At 32.9% G+C, this 21224-nt stretch overlaps 1 protein-coding gene across 1 annotated transcript; it reads left to right on the top strand.

The window, feature by feature from the left end:
- The first annotated feature begins 657 nt into the window (after nt 1–657).
- LOC111700933 (inner centromere protein A) lies at nt 658–19633 on the top strand. Its single transcript, XM_023472016.1, has 19 exons — nt 658–765; nt 3288–3411; nt 4427–4437; nt 5452–5580; nt 5790–5863; nt 7474–7564; nt 7695–7955; nt 9154–9637; nt 10190–10352; nt 11100–11184; nt 12414–12468; nt 12768–12866; nt 14424–14674; nt 14992–15288; nt 16318–16401; nt 16827–16910; nt 17731–17865; nt 18257–18396; nt 18969–19633. Exons 1-19 carry the CDS (start codon nt 658–660, stop codon nt 19039–19041), a joined length of 2748 nt encoding a protein of 915 aa, XP_023327784.1. The 3' UTR covers nt 19042–19633.
- The last annotated feature ends 1591 nt before the right edge of the window (nt 19634–21224 follow it).

Here is a 21224-nt window from a genome sequence, read left to right as displayed (position 1 = left end):
AATATCTAGCATTTTCTGCAAAAAAAAATTTCTATTAACCTATTTTCAAAATGATTCATTCTTCTTAAATTTTCTGATTTGTCCCCCAAATCGTTATTTAGACCCATTGACGCGGTCTAATTTGATGTGGGAATATTTTTGGCAGGTCGAATTAAAACAATTATAGTTCAATTTATAAACATAAGGACACCTAATATACGTTAAATATTCATTCGGAATACAACCCGGTTTTTAATCAGCTAACTTTGATGCAAATTGTACGTTTGCAGTCTATATCGGTATCTGACGTTAGTGCAATCGATATAGCATCCCAAGAAGTACCATTAATCCGATCGATGCAGCAGCATATAAAACGAAGACGACGCATATTTCGAGTCTAGAAACCGGAATATTCCCCACCATTATTGGCGGGCTGTTTCAACATTCGAATTTGCGAAACGAAATAATCGTTCAGCCGCTCAGCGTTCACCACAGTCTTACAGATGATTTTGTTGTAATATAGATACAAGAAGCTCGATTAATTGCTTACAGATATAAACGTTAATCAATCAATTCTAATTAACTTTGTCATATTTTACAACTTTTTAAATTCAAGTCATAGAAAATTATATTTGTCTGTTATGTTCCAGAACGGTGAGTAGTTGAGTTTTGGTAAGTATGGCGGACGATCTTCTGCCGGCCACGGTGGACGATGTGCTAACGAAGTTAATGGCCGCCAATCAGTTTGGTATAGACGTTCTTGTAAATCTAGAGAAACAGTATGAGGTAAGGCTTTGTTTAACCTTAAATGTGAACCTCAAATGAAATCAACTCAACACCATCTGTAAATCTGCCTGAATCTCTTTAAATTAAGTTAAAGTAATTGTCTGGGTCTGTCCTAAAGAACGATTTTTGGACTTAATTAGTATATGCCATGTCGAGCAATAATTTAAATCTAGATCGAAAATTTCATACAAATAGTTGGGGGTTCATAAAGCGGTCTTTCGGACAGGATCCTTCCAAATATACGATTTTTGGACTCTCGAAGCAGTCGTAGCAGCAGGGCGGTTTCTAAGGTAAGACAATCCTCCTAATTAAAAATAAATAAGTTTTACGAAGTATATGTTGAATATTTGATATATCTATATATATTTTACAAACAACTTCCGAGTGGGGTCTATTTATGCTAAATAGATATGTTTATCTTCTTCGAGGATGTATTTCCTACTAGAACCAATTTTGTCTCGCCCCTTATGTTTTTTTATTATCACGATACAGCTTCATTTCTTTCAGCTTAAATTAACCTCTTTTTTTTAGGTTGCCACAAATGAAATATCCGCCAACGTCAAGAAATTGAGTAATATTGGAAAGAAAAAAAGACCTTCATTAATTTATTATATTAATATCAGGTAAACCCCCCCCCCCCCTCTGGTCACCATACCAGCCGTTTCAATAATCTTTGTAGTTCGATATTATGTAAAATCTATTTTGATCGCTTTTCTCTTGCAAAAGGTTGTGATGAGCATCATTGTGAGATCCGTTAAAACAAAACAAAAATGCATTTTTAAAGAGTCCACAAGAATCTTAGTTGTTCATATGTTGTTCATCTTGTTTTAAAATGTAATGCTTAATATGTCGACTTATGCATTAAATTATGCATTATGCATAAAATTTCTCTGGCCAAAGATATTTATCGAAAAGATTTTTCAGAACTGATGGATCAAACCGGTTTAAAATTATTTTGGTAAACTAAAAAAACAAATTGTACATTTTTTAAAGGCAATTATATAGAAAATTGGAATTTGCTGTGATAATATCTCTATTATTTTAGAACACCTTTGAATTCAAAAGACCTTGAATGTAGAAAACGAACCTCAAAATAATGCCTATTCTTAGCCATTGGACATGTTCTGCAGATATCTGACATATCATTAAATTCAATTCAATGTATTGGTTTTCTTAACAATTGGAAGATTTGAATTCATTCAGACGGTAAAACATGGGTGTGTATAAGTTGAGAAACTCGTATTTTTGACCCCCCTCCCTTTTTTTCAGAATCATATTTTTGCCCAAATCTGCAACTTTGAAACAGGTATATTTTTCAGGAGAGGGTGCAGGGTGGGCAGAGCCCCCCTTGCAAAGAACATTTTTGGATTTCAGCAGTATAATGGAGCGTTTTAGTGCCCTTAAAAGGTCCCCCTGAGATTTTTTCAAAGCATTTCTGACACTTTTTGTGGGTTTTCCCTTCCCTCCCCCTACCCCTTTTTTCCTTTTCCCTTCCCTCTTCCCATATTTTTATGAGGCATATTTTATGCTTTAGCCTTTATAGTTATTTGTTGGTGACATATTTTCTGAGCTTAGCTTTTGTGGCAGATTTGTTGTGGCAGGGTATAACTTGCGGTATTATTTTTGAGTGAACATTGTTTTGTGGTATATACTAGACTTATCGACAAATTTCGTTGCAGATAATTCTATGCATTAAGAAACTGTTTGCGGCATATCTTATGAGCTTTTATGCTTCATTTGCCAAAAAATATTTTGTGTCAGTTTTTTAGTCCAAGTTTTGTGTGGCATAATTTAATTACTGTTGGTGACATATTTGTGACAAATTTTAAATGTTAAGATATCATTTAGGGCTATTATTTATGCTTTAAAATGTATTTTTTTTATTTTTGACTTCTTTTTATCTGAAAAAAAACTTTTTGTGGCATATCTTCTGAGCTTTGTTTTGTTTGGCATATTTTAGTTTCTGTTAGTGGAAGATTTTTAGCTTTGACTGCATGTGTGGCAGGTTTATGTGTCTGGGTATAACCTGTGGCATATATTATGTATTAGCATTAATTTGTGGCAGATTTATAACTAAAAAATATTATGGTAGATTTTTTTATTTAGATACTGATTGTGGCAAATTTTCTGAGCTTTGATGGCATGTTTGGCAGATATTATATGGCAAAACATAATTTATGGCATATTTTACATGTCTAATTACTATTTATGACAGATTTTATGCATTTAAATACTGTTTGTGGCAGATTTTCTGAGTTTTGAAGGAATGTGTGGCAGTTTTTGTATGACGAAGACATAACTTGTGGTATTATTTTTCCTTATAATTACTGTTTGTTTAGTGGGTATAGTTTGTGTCACACATTAGCACTTTTTTGTGGCAGAATTTAAGCTTCAATATAATTTAAGTCGCAGATTTATTCATATGAATAATTTTTGTGTCATATTCTTTGAGCTGTGTGTCAAGTGTGGCAGATTTTATGTGGAAAGTTTTTAGGAATCCTCAAGCTGAAACCGAAAATCAGGAGGATAATGTTGTACTCGAGGAAGTTGCTCCCAAAACGGCCATGGAGGTTGAAGATAACCCTGACCCTGCCGGAAGTGAAGTTTTGACGGCCGACGAAAATATAGCGGATAATGAAGATGAAGGTAGAATTGCACAGGGAGGAGTTGGGACGAAAATATTTATTTTTGATGAAATCTCTGAAAGTCCGCAGCGTTCCTAACCAGTGTTTTTCATCTCAAAAAAGCCACTCTTTCCGATAAAAAAAATACATCATTAAAAGGAGTATTCGCGAAAAATAAAAGGGGTATAGGTTTACGGCGAAAAATAAGCGCTTTTGATTCCTATTAATCTTACTTCTATCTGTTGCGTCTATACGAAGAAAATTGTTAAAAACGACTTACACCGAAGAACGCAGCGTCTATACAAATTCGGAAAGATACAACATTCAACTCGGATCGTAAACAAATCAAATTAATTCCAAACAAATCATTCAGATATTACAAACAGTAGTCATCGATTATTTTTCGACGCATTCGTATATAGTTAATATTTGATATTTTTTATATAATTTTCGCTGGCGCTGGTTTTTCGAACATTCCTGGAAAAAAAAAGAAAATTTCGTCTTTATTATCAAAAATCTACGAAACAGGAATAAATGTTTTCAAAAGTAACTCTCAGATCTTGAAAAATACAAAATATTATGAAATATCAACTATTTACGAATGCGTCGAAAAATAGTCGATGACTATTGTTTGAAATATCTGAATGATGTGTTTGGAATTAAATTGATTTGTTTACGATCCGAGTTGAATGTTGCATCTTTTTTGAATTGTGTGGACACTACGTTCTTCAGTATTAGTCGTTTTTAACAATTTTCTCCTTATAGACGCAACAACTTATTTTTCGCCGCAAGCCTATACCCCCTTTCATTTTTTGCGAACACTTCCTTTAAGGTTAAATGCAAATTTCATCAAGAATGGCGTAAATTGGAGTCTGTAGGAAATTCTTAGAATTAATTTAAAATAATTTTTTATGGAGCATTTTTTTCCAAAAAATTTTTAATAAAACTTTTAAAAAAAACTTATTTGTAAAAGATTTTTCAGGTAACGAGCGGCGTGATGTGAAATAAACTTTCTCTATGAATTAATTATTTTTCAGGAATTTCAGAGGTGACATCAGTAAGAAAATCTGTCCGTAAAACCCGCAGTATTAGAAGGAAAATAATTCAAAACCCCATTTTCAGCAAATATATATATTATATGCATAGTAAAGACTTTAAAATCCACTAATATGATTAATGAAAAGATAATGACATAAAAAACCTAGTCCTGCCAATTCCAAAATGTGGGTTGCCTTTATTGTGCGTTTAAAATTATTTAAGATATAAATGCAAAGACGTCATTAACTGTCAATTAATTCCGGGTCTTTCTGGTTATGACTGTATAGTGTATAATTATATCTTCTATATAATAAAATAAGACATTCATTAATATGTTGCGTTGGACCGATTGGGCTGAAATTTTTTTAGAATACTGCTGGTTGGCCGGATGGTATGAAAGGCTAAATAAAATTCGATTTTTTTCCCCAGGCAACGCCGGGCAATTCGAAAATTGTTTTTTCAAATTTTTTTATTTCCACTTTTTTTCCACGGGCAACGCCAGGCCTTTTAGCTAGTAGAAATACTGGCAACGAATTTCTCGTGACCCTTGTTTCTAACAGTCATGTGTCCAATCCACAGCAGTACTCTTCTATCATCTGAGTAACAATATGAGTAAGATCAATATTTGTCATTCTGAAAATTAATTCCGGCAATATTCATACTTCTTCGTCTAAACAAATTCGTAAGTCACTGTTAACAATTTTAATGACTTTGGGTAAGCATATTGAATTAGGTTTCCCATTTATGTCATGAACTGTGAACTTGAATGTATTTCAACTCTTCCCCCTCCTCTTTATCATATTTTTAGTTTAAATCGCTAAATTGCGGAAAGTGATTGAAGTTTTGAAAAATAAGTATCAATGGGACGATAAAGCTTAACTTTTCATATCAAATTTTTTAATTTTTCCTTCCAAAATCTTGTAATGAAAATGTATAACCCCCCTCTCCATAATCTTAAAGTTTGAATTATGTGTGATATAGAAGCCGGGTTCCAAACTCCACTAGTTCTGAAGATGAATCCCAGACTAAGAAGCGTAAAGTAGTTGCAGAGATCCATTCTTCTCCACCCAAACCTGCTCCTAGGTATCATCAGGTGGAGTCTTCAGCGGAATCATCAGCGCCAGGAATTAATTCCTCACAAGATAACTCAAAGGTAAATTATAATGAACATTTATTTTCAACATTTAGACATTTCAACTGTTCTGTTAGAAATTTTCTTTTTGCTTTTGAAAGCTTAAAAGATTATTATTATATAAAGCGGCAATTAATCTTTTATTCACATGGGCCTTCCTACTTACTTCAAGAAATTTCGAGATACATCCTATCTTTGATGTAAAATCATTTTACCTTATTTGTGTGCAGGTAAAAGAAAATATAGAAACAGGAACAGAAGAAGAAGAGGAGGAACAAGTTGAAGTGGTGACTGCGCAATCAAGGTTGGGATTTTATTTATTATTCTTCAGAAAAAAACTACATATCGTTGGAGAGCGGGCTATGGATCTGCAACATGTACGTAGGCTTACTGTATCTGGATCAGTAAAAATATGTGGATCCACGAAATCAAATCTAAGGGGCAAAATATTTAACAAAACTTGCTTAAAATCTTTTTCTCTAAAAATCCATCTCAAATGTTAATAAATGTGTGACTGTTAAAAAACGTCCTCATCTTTGAATGTTTTATCAAGTTTCAGCTGAACAGCTAAGAAAGAGAAAATGTTTTTAAAGACTTATTATTTGTTTAAAATCATAATGAAATAGATTTGCATCAAATTGAAATGAATTCTAAGCACTGGCTATATACACCACCTAAAGCAGTGCTTAGGATACAGATCCATTGGATCCGCAAGATTTTGGCTTCCTGGATCCAGATCCGCAAAAATATACGAATCAGATTGAAATGGCAAAATATCAAAAGAAAAAACTTTTATTACTCTCAAAACCCAAATCTGAACTGTTCAAAACCAAGAGATATTTTCCCGAACTCTGAATGGTTCATCAAGGAAAAACGCCAGAAAAAAATAAAAAGATAATTCGGCAATACTGCATTGTTAAAAATTAAAATAAATCAGTAAATCTGAAGGAAATGTTTATGACCTGGATCCGGATCTGGATTTGGATCAATTTTTTCCCGTGCGGATCCAGGATCTGGACCCGGGTCCGCAGCAAATTTAAATGATCCTAAGCAATTGGCCTAACAGATGGTTAGCATCAAGTGTTCCCTACATGTTAAACATTATGTCAACCTTCATGAATTCTTGGTTCTCTGCATGTAAATCATTCATCCATTCTTAACAGGTTCTTGGTTCCCAACATGTTATTCATTCATAAATCTTCACATGTTCTTGGTTCCCTGCATGTAAATCATTTCTCCATCTTAACAGGTTCTTGGTTCCCAGCATGTTACAAATTCATAAATTTTCACGTTCTTTGTTCCCAACATGTTAAAAATTCATAAATCTTCACGTGTTCTTGGTTCCCTGCATGTAAATCATTCATCAATCTTCAAGGGTTTTTGGTTCCCTATATTTTAATCATTCATCAATCTTGAAGGGTTTTTGGTTCCCTAGATATAATTTCTTCATCAATCTTCATGGGCTCTTTGTTCCTTACATGAAAATCGTAAATAAATCTTCACAGGTTCTTGGTTCCCTACATTTTAATAAGAATTTAAAGGCATGTCACTTCAAATTATGGTCTCTGTATTTTATGTTTACCGTTTTTAACTCATGTTGTTGTAGCCAATCATCAGTTCATTAAATCTCTTCTTCACAAAGTCTATGGAAGCCTGCAGCCTCCTGAGGTTTGTCCCAGAGACTTCTATGGGTTAGGTGGGTGGGTTTGGAGGGGCAATTAAATATATGGTTTGTATCATGTTGAGTACCCTGGCAGTTTGTGTGGATATTTTTAATGATGCTGTCTATCCTAGACATGTTAGAGTTTAGGTAGTTGCTGTATCCTGTTCTGAGTTGAGAGAGTGTGCATCTTATCTTCCTTTATAGTAATTTTCCCTATTTGTTAACTTCTTTAACTTATAATGTGATTTCAGACCTGAAACTGTTCCATCATGTGAAGAAGCTCGTCCTAGCAGATCAACCAGGACTAAACAGAGAGGACAAGAGGACATGAATACATCACAGGTAGGATAGAGTTCAGATTCAATACAAAGTAAGAGATAGTTGAACTACTAGAACTTGTTAAACTTCTTCTTTAGTGTGCCACAAGCTCTTATCCACCGAATGATGTTTAAAAATGTTTAAATGATTTCAGGAGACCTCTAAACCTTCTCGTTCTACTCGAACCAAACTACGTAACCCAGAACCTGAGACTGTTGAACCTGAACCCGTAGATCAGAACCCAGATAAACCTACTAGGTCTACCCAAACTAAACAAAGGAACCTGGAACCTGTTGTTCTCGCAGAAGTTGTTCCCGAAACAGCCATGGAGGTTGAAGATAACCATGACCCTGCCGGAAGTGAAGTTTTGACGGCCGACGAAAATGTAGCTGATAATGAAGATGAAGGTAGAATTGTACAGGGAGGAGTTGGGACAAAAATATTTATTTTTGATAAAATTTAAAGTCGGCAGTGTTCCTAACCAGTGTTTTTCCATCTCAAAATAGCCACTCTTTTCGAAAAAAAAAATACATACTTAAGGTGAAAAGCAAATGTTTTATAAACTTTCTCTATGAATTAATTATTTTTAAGGAACTCCAGAAGTGGCATCAATAAGAAAATCTGTCCGTAAAACTCGCAGTATTAGAAGGAAAATAATTCAAACTCCCATTTTCTGCAAATATGCATTATATACATTATAGTCATCATCAGAAAGACCCGGAATTAATTTATAACTAATCAGACGACTTTACAATCTAATTTTACAAATATGATTAATGAAACAATAATAACATAAAAAACCTAGTCCTGCCAATTCCAAAATGTGGGTTGCCTTTATTGTGCGTTTAAAATTATTTGAGATGTATTTGCAAAGTCGTCATTAACTGTCAATTAATTCCAGAGGTCTTTCTGGTTATGACTGTATAGTGTATAATTATATCTTCTATATAATAAAACAAGACATTCATTAATATGTTGCGTATAGCTGGCCAAACTGCTGGACCGGTTGGGGTGACATTTTTTGTGGACACAAGATATTCATATATATGTTGCGTATAGCGGCAAAACGGCTAGACTGATTGGGCCGAATTTTTTGGGGTGTCCTGTGGTTTAAACGGTTAAAAAAAATTCAAAAATTTTTTCCACGGTCAACGCTGGCCTTAAGCTAGTAGAAATCTATTAAACGTAACTGGCAACAAAATTTCTAGTGACCCTTGTTTCTAACAGTCATGTGTCCAATCCACAGCAGTACTCTTCAAATCTATCATCTGAGTAACAATATGAGTAAGATCATCATTTTTCATTCTGAAAATTAATTCCGGCAATATTCATACTTATCCCTGCACAAATTCGTAATTTTAATGACATTTTACGGGTATGTTAATTAAATGAAGTTTCCCATTTTTGTCGTGATCTGTGAACAGTCATTCATGTACTTCAACACTTACTTTCCCCCCCTTCCCTCCTCTTTATCATATTTTTAGTTTAAATTAGTTCAGATTCAATACAAAGTAAGAGATAGTTGAACTACTAGAACTTGTTAAACTTCTTCTTTAGTGTGCCATAAGCTCTTATCCACCGAATGATGTTTAAAAATGTTTAAATGATTTCAGGAGACCTCTAAACCTTCTCGTTCTACTCGAACCAAACTACGTAACCCAGAACCTGAGACTGTTGAACCTGAACCCGTAGATCAGAACCCAGATAAACCTACTAGGTCTACCCGAACTAAACAAAGGAACCTGGAACCTGAGACGGTTGAAACCGAGTCTTTGGATATAGAATTAGCTAACCCCGTCCGTTCTACCCGTACTAAACAGAGGAACCTAGAGAAGACTGCAGAACCTGCAGAGCAACGTTCCACTCGAACAAAACAACGGGTTCTAGAAGCCGAGTCTAGTTCCTCGGTGACTAATGATGAACCGTTGAGGCGGAACACGAGGACGAAACAGCGCCTTCTGGAGAGTGGGAGTGAAGGAAGTGATAAAGAAGGACTAACTAGAGCCCTCGCTTCTCCCAGAGTTAAAGAACTTGCTCTTAGAGCACTTTCTCCTGGTGGGAAGAACATGCCCTCCCCCAGACAACATGCGTTTGCAGGTTAGAAAACAGTTTTTCACGGATTTTGGAATTTTTTTCATGAGACAAAAAATTAAACTCTTATAAATTTGTTCAATTATTTTTGGGATATACAAATAATACGTATCGTAACGTGTTAATGACGTGTCAGACTGGGGGTCAGTAGCTAACCCAGCGTTTGTTTTGAAATTTTTACAGATCTATAAGTTTGCATATCCATTTTTTAAAATAATATCCAGCTTTAAAATAAATTTTAAAATTTGTTCACGTTTATATATTAAACTAGGCTGTGCCCATCCTCTATTTTTATTGTGAAAATTTTCTCTGTGAAAACATAATAACAAACAAAATCGCGGAATTTATTAAAAAAAAACGTGGTTTATCAAAATTTAATGAGGTCGAAATTTGTTGGCTCGGCTAATTTGGATCATCCATAAACCTTCTCTAGGGTCATGTAAGGTCCCGCACAAAATTTGGGCCCGATCGGTTCTGCCATTTTGAAGTTTATTGGATAAACACATTTACAGACGGACAGACAAGCAAAGAAAAGCTATAGATATGTTTTCAATGCAGGATCTCCCATCAAAGAACGAGTTCATCTGTTCGAGGCAGCTATGCGGGACTCGGCTGGTTTAGGGCGGAAAGATCCGCTCCGCCGGTCACAGAGTGGTCGGATGACGAAACAGAAACGGTCATCGGTCACAAACAGTCTTCGTCGAGTGTCAGCGAGCAAAAGGTGACGAAAAAAAATATTTATTTAAAAAACGTAAGTTCGAAAAGAGGAAAATCTAATATTTTATAATAACTAAAGATAAAATGAAAACTTGGTTGAAATATTTATTAAAAATGGAATAGATCCTAACCTTGTTTTTTTACAAACAAAAGGAACGTTGAAAAAATGCAATCCTAAGGCGAATTAGAAGCTGTTATACATCATTTATTTGTGAAATATTGGTGTAAAACAGAAAACTATTTTATCTCGAGTGCGTCAAAGATACAGGGTGTCACTGAAAAAAGTCTTTAGGCTTTTTAGCCTAATAGATATCGTTAACTGTGCTTGAAAGTGCTTCTAGGTGGTAGAAAATTCCCAAATGGGAGGAGTCTTCAATAAATGATTTTTCTCAAATGCCGTTTTAACCTTCAAAAGCGGACCTAATATTGGAAAATGTGTTCGGTCTTCTTTATAAAGATTTAAAAAATATTCAAATTATAATTTTATTTTAACGTTTTATACGACAGAATAGAATAAATTTCACAATTTCAATGATGGAATTGAGGATTTTAAAACTGAAAGACGAAAAAAATTAAATCTTTTGGAAAGGGGCCGAACATCATACATACATACACACACATACACACTCACACACATACACACATACATACATACATACATACATACATACATACATACATACACCCATGCACAAATACAAACATACAATCCATGCATGCTTACATAATTGTTTAAACTGTGTATGTACAGGAAAGGTGAAAGTTGTGAGAACCAAAAGAAGAAGTTACATGGGTTTGAGAAAGCTCCGACAGAGAAGATGATCAGACCAAAAAAGGTTATTATAATATTACTTAACATTATTTAACAGATTAAAGGGAGTGACCGGCAATGTATGGCATTTGAACTGGGATTTCACTATTATTGAGAATTTTTTAGGATTCATTTGAGACCCATCATATGTTTTAATTGTGCATGTTTGTTCAGCAAGAGCGCATATTCAATATTTAAAATCCTCATTGATGGTCCATTTTGGAGGGATGATTTTGAGAATCGATTTTATAAAAATTATTTATAAATGACGAAGCAAAATGTAACAAAATTTCTACAGTAAAATGTTTAGGAACATATTTTTCAGAAAAAAAAATGTCAATAAATCAATTTAGAATCAAATGTTTCTTTTTCATCATTATGTTGATTTTCTTATTATTTATGAATTTGTTCGCAGATTTCTTCAAATTCTTCAAATGTCGTCCTTTCATTAAAAATTCTAGGAAATCTAAAGAGATGATTTTGTACATTGAGACATTTCAGAAACCAATAACTGAATAAGGTTACTTCTTTCGGTTATAAGAGTTATTTTTATTTTCTCAATCTGTTCCTAAACAATTTATTTGTTTACTGTCGAATTTTTTGTTAAATTTTTCATGGTCGTCATTAAATAATCTAATAAATACGATTCTCAAAATCATCTCTCTAAATTGGTCAATTTATTAGGATTTTAAAGATTGAATTTGCGCTCCTGCTGAACAAAACTGCACAATAAAAACGCCTGATAGGTCTCAAATGAATCATTAAAAAATTCTTAATAATACTGCAATCTCAGTTCAACTAACATTCATGTCCGGTCACTCCCTTTAAGGTTAAAGGGTATCGTTGTGAATCGGGAATATTCCTCTTTAAATTAAAGGTCACTTGAAATATCAACGACTATGTCTTTTAAGGATTTATTTAGATATTGCATATTAACTAAAATATTGTATTTTACTCAAATATAGTATTTTAACTCAAATATTTTATATCAACAAAATTGTTGTATACTAGCTCAAGTGCCCGCGTTGCCCGTGAAATGAAAAAATGTATTTTGAACTAAAATTTTTTTGCGTATTTCAACTCAAATATCAGCAAAAATATTGTATACAAGCTCAAGTGACTTGCGTTGCCCTTGAAATAAAAAAAATAATTTTGAAGAAGAAATAGCTGACATATAAATATATATATATATAAGCGAAGATCTTTATTATATACTAAATAGAGAAGATCAACTCAAAATATTGTATTGTTTAGGTGTTAGCAAGTGGAGGGCGGGGTGTAAGTCCTGCTGTCGGGAGCGGTAAATCAGGTCAATATTCAATTCCAATCATTGAAATTTGAAAATATTTACCACCATGTTAGTGATAGGGATGATTTGGATGGGATGGGGATTGGGATTGGGATTTGATTGGGATTTGATTTTATGCAAAATTATAGAGAAAAATATCAGAATTTCTTTATTTTTCAAGAAAAAAAAGCGATGATATCTTTCCTTTTATTGGTCAGATAAATGAGAGTACCGCTGTGAATCGGGCATTCTCCTCTTGAACTGGATTTCTTGAATTAGTATTTAAAGCTCCTAAAATAATATGAATTTTAACTTTTAAGGTTTTGGTTCTGGGTCTACCTCAGCTTCCTTGAACAAGATTAGGAGTAGACTTGACACAATTAACAAGGGTGGACCATCTAATATGATAAAAGCATCAGGTAAATATTAACAAGGTTGGACCATCTAATATGATAAAAGTACCAGGTAAATATTAACAAGGGTGGACCATCTAATATGATAAAAGTATTAGGTAAATATTAACAAGGATGGACCATCTCATATGATAAAAGTACCAAGGATGTCAGAGCTTAATAAATATAAGCAAGAAATACTTCATCAGTAAATACAGAGAACATCTGTTATTTAAATACAATCAACATCCGTCAACAATTGGCAATTTTGTTTTTCTAAGATATAATTTTATTTTATTTTATTTAATTGGATTGACGTAAAGAAACAAGTTTTTATGGTTTTTATGGTCAAACATCAATGAGCCATGATCGTTTATCAAACCTTACCTAAACATGACCTTGTATCATTTATCCATGAAGGTACTGACGGGCGTGATGTCTAATTCCATTCGTGGTTTTATGGTTGCCATAATAAATAAACAAATAAATGGTTATTCAATTTTTTTATATAATGCTACCGGGGGCCAGGGGGAGGGAGTTCTTTTTTACCAGGGGTGTATTTAATTTCTTTACGCTCAATGAGAGGGGGTTGAAGTTTGGAGAAGACGTGGATATTTTTGCTAATCAAGTAAAAACAAGTAATTGATATGAATTATTTTCTTGACGTCTGAGATGTTAAGAGCTTAATTTCTATATTGACCCTTTATCTTAGGATTTTTATTATACTGGTCCTTTATCTTAACAATTTTTATATTGATCTTTTATATTAGGATATTCTTACATTGATCCTTTATCTTTGGATTTTTTTATATTTATCTTTTATCTTCTATTTCAATTGTGAACATTTTATCTTTGTATACATAGTAAAACAAAAAAATTTCTTGGATTCAAAAGTTTTAAAAATTGAAAAGTCGATCATCCATAAACCTTCCCTGGGGTTAAGTGAGGTACCCACTAAAAGTTTGGGCCCGATCAGCTTAGCCGTTTTGGCGTTTATTGGATACAAAAAGACTAACAGACAAGCAAAATATATCTATACAAGTGCCAATTGGTCCCACCTTTAGTAATAGCAATTGAAAAAAAAACCAGGCGGAGAAACCTAACTTGTTAGTGCGGATAAATTTGAAAGCTGTTGACAAATCTGTTAGATATATGTAGTATGTACCCTTGATTGATACATATCACTATTAACGAGGACTCTTCACGTCATTAAATAAGCTTTATTGGCAATTATTTATTCCAAATAGAGGGGATTTTTAATAATTTGATCCTGTATCAGACTTGAAAGGAGATTTTTCTTTAAAAGGGACCAATTTGGTTTTCATCAAAATAAAGTACATTAATAACAGATTTAATAATGAGTAATACTGTAAAGTTGATTCCTGAGGCATGAAAGTTTAAATTATTAATCCCCTTTACCAGCAAAAATTCACATCTTTCCAACGCGGATTAATCCTTGGTTTTAAGATTGAGTTTGGCCGGATTAATCCTTAGTTCTAAACCTAAACTTCCAACTATATTTTAGGATTGAGTTTGGCAGGATTAATCCTTAGTTCTAAACCTAAACCTCCAACTATATTTTAGGATTGAGTTTGGCAGGATTAATCACTGGTGTTAAACCTAAACCTCCAACTATAGAGGAGATACAGGAGCAGAAGGAGGAGGAGTTAAGGAGGAAGCATGAGAAGGAGGAGGACGCTTTGAAGAGGAGAGAAGAGCACTTAAGGAAGAGAGCTGAGGAACAGAGAGAGAAGAGGGAGGAGAGGGTTAGGCGGGTTCAGGAGGCCAGGATGCAGAAGGAGAATCAGAAGGAATCCAACCTCAAGAAAACCCAGGTAAATCATCCCTTCTTTTTACAGGCTGTCCCGATGTTAATTGTTTGTTTGTTATATCGCTTAACTTCATGAACTAAATTCAATATCTATTGTGTTCGCTTTTAAGTTAAAGTGCTTAGAGTAAGGCCACTAAAAAGCATTGATAAAAAATTTGCTTACAATGCTTTTAGGGCGCTTCGCGCACCTTTTAGTAATACCTTTATTTTTTTAATGTTATTTCAAGTCACCATTTTTCTGTTTGTGAAACTCTAAATTTCTATGGATTTTCTGGATTTTACCCAGGAACAATTGATTTCTATTTAGACCTTATATTTTAGGCGAAAGAAACTGAAGAAAAGCTTGCTGCTATCAAGAAGAGAGAAGAGAAGTTAAAAGAAGAAGCGGAGAAGAAAAAGAAGGAAAATGAGCAAAGGAACAAGATGGCGGAGGAAAGAAGAAAGAGGGAGGAGGAGGAAGAAAAGAAGAGAAGGATGAGGGATGAGGAGGAGAGGAAGATGAGGAAGATGGAGGAGAAGAGGAAGTTGGAGGAAGTGAAGAGAACAGAACAACAAAGGATAATGAGGGAAAGAGAGGAAATGAGAAAACTTCAAGAACGAGAAGCTGAAAAACAAAAGGTAATGAATTTGTTATTTTGTATTCTTAATGGATGGAAATTTTTGCAGAGATTTATTCCCGTTTTTATTTTATTTTTAATTAATAAATAAAATAAGGTAATTTAAAAAAACTTTCACACATTGTAGCTCTCAACAAGGTTCAATTTTTAAAGTTTAAATTGAAGAAGTAAAAACAGCATGAAATTTGACATTTTGGCTTGGTTCAAAATTTGATATTGTCATTGTGATAAGTATTATTGCATTTACATTTTATTTCATTTGTTTATCATAAGGGTTCACAATTACACAAAATGAATAAGAAAATTGATAAAAATATATTTAAAATGTTAATCGACTTCAAAAGTAACTGCGCATTTTAAGATTTGTTTATCATAAGGGTCACAATTATACAAAATGAATAAGAAAATTGATAAAAATATATTTAAAATGATAATCGACTTCAAGAATAACTGCGCATTTTTAGGATTTGTTTGAAAGATTTGCAATTTTTCAGGCCCTAATGAAATTCAAATTCTAAAACTTAAGTCAAAATGTCATATTTCAAACTGTTATTACTACTTTAGTTTTTCTGCTACATGTCTAATTTAAAATTTAAAAATTCAACCCGGACGAGTGCTACAATGTCTAAATGAGCGTTTTTTTTAAAACATCATGTAGAATTTTTAGTTTTGTTGATGTTCTGTACTGTACAGTGTACTGTAAATGGATTTAAATGTTAAAACGCCTGCCCAGTGCCCATATCTACTTGAACAAATTGAGCCTGCTATTGAAAATTTTCCTATTTTAGAGTTGACTTCCGTAATCTCAACTATTATTGTTTAAAATTAGATCAGTTTTGGTGGATTTTGTCAGTCAGCAACCGGTTTTTAAATTAGTCTTAAAAATGAATCCTAACATATCTCAGGAATCGAACTTTGTCTTAGTCTTAAATTCAGCGTAGTTAGTATTTAAACTAATTTTCCTAGATTTTCTAAATCCAAAAAAAATATTATCTTATTTATTATATGTAACAAATCTTCCTCTATTTAGGTGACCGACTTGAATTCTACATACGATAAATCTGTAAACAAGAATCAGACCTTTAACACTACTCAGACCATCAACTCATCACAGGTAGTGATTTGCCTTCGGGTAGTTAAACTGAGTATGCAGTGTTGTGGACAAATTCTTTAGGATTTATTTGAGACACATATAAAACTTTTTAAAAATCTGTAAATCCTGAGTTTGAGCGCAAAGGTGACGTTCAAAATCGTACTTATGGTGTTGGATAATTTTTTTTAACTATTAAATAACGACGACAAAAAATGTGAACAAAATTCTACTGTGAACTAATTAGTTGTTTAGGAACAGGTTGAGAAAATAAAAATTGAATCTAAATCATCAAACATAAGTAATCTTATTCAAGTAATTAGTTTCTTTAATCTCTCTTTAATCACAAAGAATTTCTGGAAATTTTATTTAAAAACCGACAGTTGAAGATTTAGACATTTAGAGAAAAATATTGGTTTTTTATATGCAACAAATCTTCCTCTATTTAGGTGACCGACTTGAATTCTACCTACGATAAACCTGTAAACAAGAATCTGACCTTGAACACTACTCAGACCATCAACTCGTCGCAGGTAGTGATGTGACGATCGTTTTCCGGATCGTTTTTTCGGACCGTTTTTGGACTTTGTAGTTTTTATTTTAAAGATATTGCTAATTTTAATAAAATCAAAGTTAATCATAAAATAGTTTTCAAATTTTCAAAGTTTTATTCATTTTTTTCTAAGAACGATCGAAAACAATTTACAACGATTATCACAGGATGATCTTTTTTTACTTTTAAGTTCAAATCATTTGATTTTACTGCAGTAATAATTATATTTGATACTAACTAAAGAGCCCGTTGCCCGGGGGGTACCCATGGTTTTTTTCTCAAAAAATATAAGTCTATTTGGATCAGCCGTTAAGTCAGCTAAAGCTTAAAAAAATATTTATGAGGGAAAAGTTTTATTAGGTGAAACTACTGCAGCAGGAGAGCTTAGGTAGCTTAAAGCTGGGTTATGATGGATCAAAATATAAGAAATTATGAATGAATAAATATTTTTTGTTGAAGTTTTTTTTATAAAGGGAAATTAATCGGAAACAATTTTTAGAATATCTAAATAAAATCCTTAAATCAACTAAGCAAACTGTATAGTCAATTTTTTCCTTCTTTTTCGCTTATTTTTATTTTAAACTTGATGAATTTCCTGATCTCTGAATGAGAGATCAAGAAATTTTTTTAATTTCTCTTTTTTTAACAATTCAGATTTGAAGATTGAGAGTAAAAATAGATTTTTTTGCAGTTTTGGTTGATATTTTGCCCCGGATCCGTGTATCCGCTTATTTTTGCTACTGACTTCTACCTTTTACCCAATATATAGATATATAGATGATTTAAAACATTATGTTTAGAGTACTCAGTCCTACGACATGACCCCAGCTAGGATTGATCTTCCTCCTCAACCCTCGAGGACCGAGGACGATTATGGTCTAGACGACCTCAACTCAGGAGATGAGACGGACGAGGATGATAATCCTAGAAAAGAGGTTAGTCTCACATTTTAACTGAACGGAAATTCTTCGTATTTTTGTACGGGTTATTCTTCGTTTGAATACAGATTATAGGCATCTAGGATTGAAAGTATTCAAGATGTTAGGTTTTCTTCAAAGCAGAAACTTTCCATTAGGTTAGGCGTTCTTAGGCGCTGAAGGCTAGGTTGCGATGGGGGGCCCTGCGGTTAGAATAGGTTAGTGACCGAAGAGCGCTGTGGTAAGGATAGACTTGGTAAGTTGCCACTTGGGGAAATATCGTTAGGAAAAAGTCTTGGGGAAAGTACCTAACATCATGTGGAATATGGGCAACGAAGTTTTAGAATATGTTATTTCTTTCTTAAATAGATACGAGTCATAATGGATGAATAATTTTTTTTACGTCTAGGTACCACAGTGGGCCCAGGGGTCTGTTCTTCGTTCTGCTTTACTCAAGCAGAACTATGTGCCACCTAACTTAGAACTCCTGTTTGGAGACACCATGGAGATGCCAGATTTATGCAAAATCTTCGATCAGCAGAAGAAAAGGTATAAATTTTTAAGGGAAGGGAAATTACATACATTTAATTATCGTGGGAGCTAGGTTCAAGAAAAATTCAATATTTTGTTTTAATACTTTCCTCTTAATCTTAATCTTAATTCTTCTTAATCTATTTAAAAATAAGATATATTCTTATTTTCGAATATTGATTAAATCACAGTAACGCTCATAGATACACCTGAAACATAGAAATTTTACATTTTTGATATGTTCCTATTTGCAATTGATTAGAAAACTATATTATGTTCGCGTAGTTTTTTGACACTACGTTTTGGTCCTACGATTAAGAAGCTTTTTACTGATAAATATACAAAATATAACATCTAGATCAGCCAATGCAGAAATCTCTGAAAATAGACTAGATTCCATTTCCTGTTTAAAAATGTTTTTTATATATAAAATATTGAACTCTTATACTAATGAAATCTTAGTGGGGGGGGGGGACATTAGCAATATTAAATGTTAAGAAACTCTGTTAAACCTTTTGCAGTCGATGAAATTTTTTAAAATGAGAATTTTTGTCATTTCTGTATATTAAACTATTAAATGGTTTTTTTAGATTTTTCAAGCGGACGAGTAGCGCAAATTGGACATCTCCTGGTGAATTTTCTAAATCCCGACTTCACAATTAAACTTGTGATATCCTTACTGTTTTTATTCAGGAAACATTTTCATACTTTTACCAAGCCTTAATTTACTATTTTTTTATTGAAGAGGAGTTTTTTATTTGGAATTTTCCTTATTCATTAAAAGCATGTTACTCACCACTAATGGGCTTATTTCAATATTTTTTGTGGTATTTTAATCTGTTCTAATGTTTCTCAACAAACCCAACTTTTGGCAAAAATACTTAAAGAAGAACTTTGATAATTAATTCCTAAACGTTTTGGAGAAATCTTAGACATTTTCAATAAGAACCCCTTAGTTTTAATTTTTTAACTACATGCCTAAACTTTGTATATTTAGGTTAGTTTATTACTATCACTATATTCAATCTGTTTTAAATATGATTATGAACCAATTATCGAACTAATTAACTGTGAAAATAACCGATCTGAATTTCTCCATTCGCCTGCGTTTGCGATTAGAACGTTAAATGACAAGTCGCGTCTGAAAATTAACACCATTGTCCTGTTTGCAGATATTCAGCTTCGAACAATAAATGTAGAAAAATTGTCAGTTTAAAGTTTATTTGGAACAAATACATGTATGATTAAATCTTTATTATGTTTTCTGTGTTAGTTAAGTATGTTACTTAGCTTGGCATAAATTTAAAAAGTTTGTTTTTCAGTCACCCCAATTAGATTCTAGTACAATAGATAGCAACGTAGAATTTGTACATTTGTATTCTTACGTCATAAGTGTCAACTTAGTTTTTGTGTACGACAAAATTATTAATAATAGTGATAATTTTGGAATAAAGTGCTTATCTTACAGTAGAAAATTTGTATGTGTTCTTTATTTTCTGTTTTTACATTATTTCATTTAATCTTGGAACAAATGTAAACCAAATTGGAGGAAGAAAAAAAATTTCTTGTTATATTTGACACTTGTGATGTCGCGTATAAATGGTCCATTTCTCAGTTGCCACCTACTGTACTTGAGTCACCCTAATAATGAAAGCTTATAGTTTGTCAGATCTGCTATCATTGGCAAGAGGCCGAACTTAAAGAATTTAATTCGGGCTCAAATACGGTTGATTCCACTTAAAATCGTATTCATAGCTTCAAGATTTAAGCCGGCGCTCAATTGAATCGGTTTTTAGCGGATTTAAGACGAGGATAAAATTCATTATATTCCGACATAGGTCGTCTGAATAGGGTTCTATTAAATTCTAATAATTATTGTTTGACTAAAAATTTTGCAATGATTTCTGTTATCTACGGTCAGCAAACCCTTTGCTAAAGCTAGATGTCAAAGTCTGTCAACGTCAACAAGAATGCATTGCTAATACTTCTGCTGAATCAATATTTATAAGTTCAATGAACGCATATGATACATTGTCAGCCGGATTGTCTTTTTGTTTTTAGAGTCTTTATTTATATTTTCAAAGGATCCATCATTTATTGAGTGGCAAGTCTGAATCACAACAGTACCTGTCAAAGCATATGCATTGTCTGAATTATGATGAATAGCCATACTTCTAAAACTGATCATTTTCCATTGCAGTTTCTCAAAAACACCAGCTTGCACATTTTCAGTACAAGATTGATCAAAATTTAAATCTTTTCAGGATATCAGGCACGATATGAGATCATTATCTTCTGCATAGGCGTGCAAATATGTATCGGTTTAATGTATATTTACTTTTTTATAGTGCAAACCACCAAGACGATGTTAAACAAAACTTTTTAGTTGAAATAACGACGATATTTTCCTCATCGTTACCCAGACAATTGTTTAAATGGTAACGTTGTTGATAGGACCTTTTATGGGTTGGTAACTTGAAATTACATCTAACAGCTCCCTTGGAACATTTACTTTTGGTTTGAAGTATATGAAGTGTTTATAAGAAGAAAATTAATGTCTTGTATCTTTTATGCAAGTAACCTTACACTTTTCAACAGTGATCAATTATCTCATTACTTTTTCATTCAAGATTGAATTCTCTCTCTACCTGATTTAAATGAATTATTGAAAAATATAACGTCATTATATTTATTTAACAATGTAATAAAAGTTTTTACAAAATCGGGATCTTCAGCGTGAGGAATTCATGTGATCAAATTAAAGAGCCTTCGTATTGTAAACGCAGACTCTCCTATTCTTGGTTGGCGTGGCAGTTGAGTATCATACATGTTACTTTGCTTTGCAG

The sequence above is a fragment of the Eurytemora carolleeae genome, unplaced genomic scaffold, assembly GCF_000591075.1.
Source record: "Eurytemora carolleeae unplaced genomic scaffold, Eaff_2.0 scaffold283, whole genome shotgun sequence".
NCBI lineage: Eukaryota > Metazoa > Arthropoda > Copepoda > Calanoida > Temoridae > Eurytemora > Eurytemora carolleeae.
This window is presented reverse-complemented; position numbering and strand designations above follow the sequence as displayed.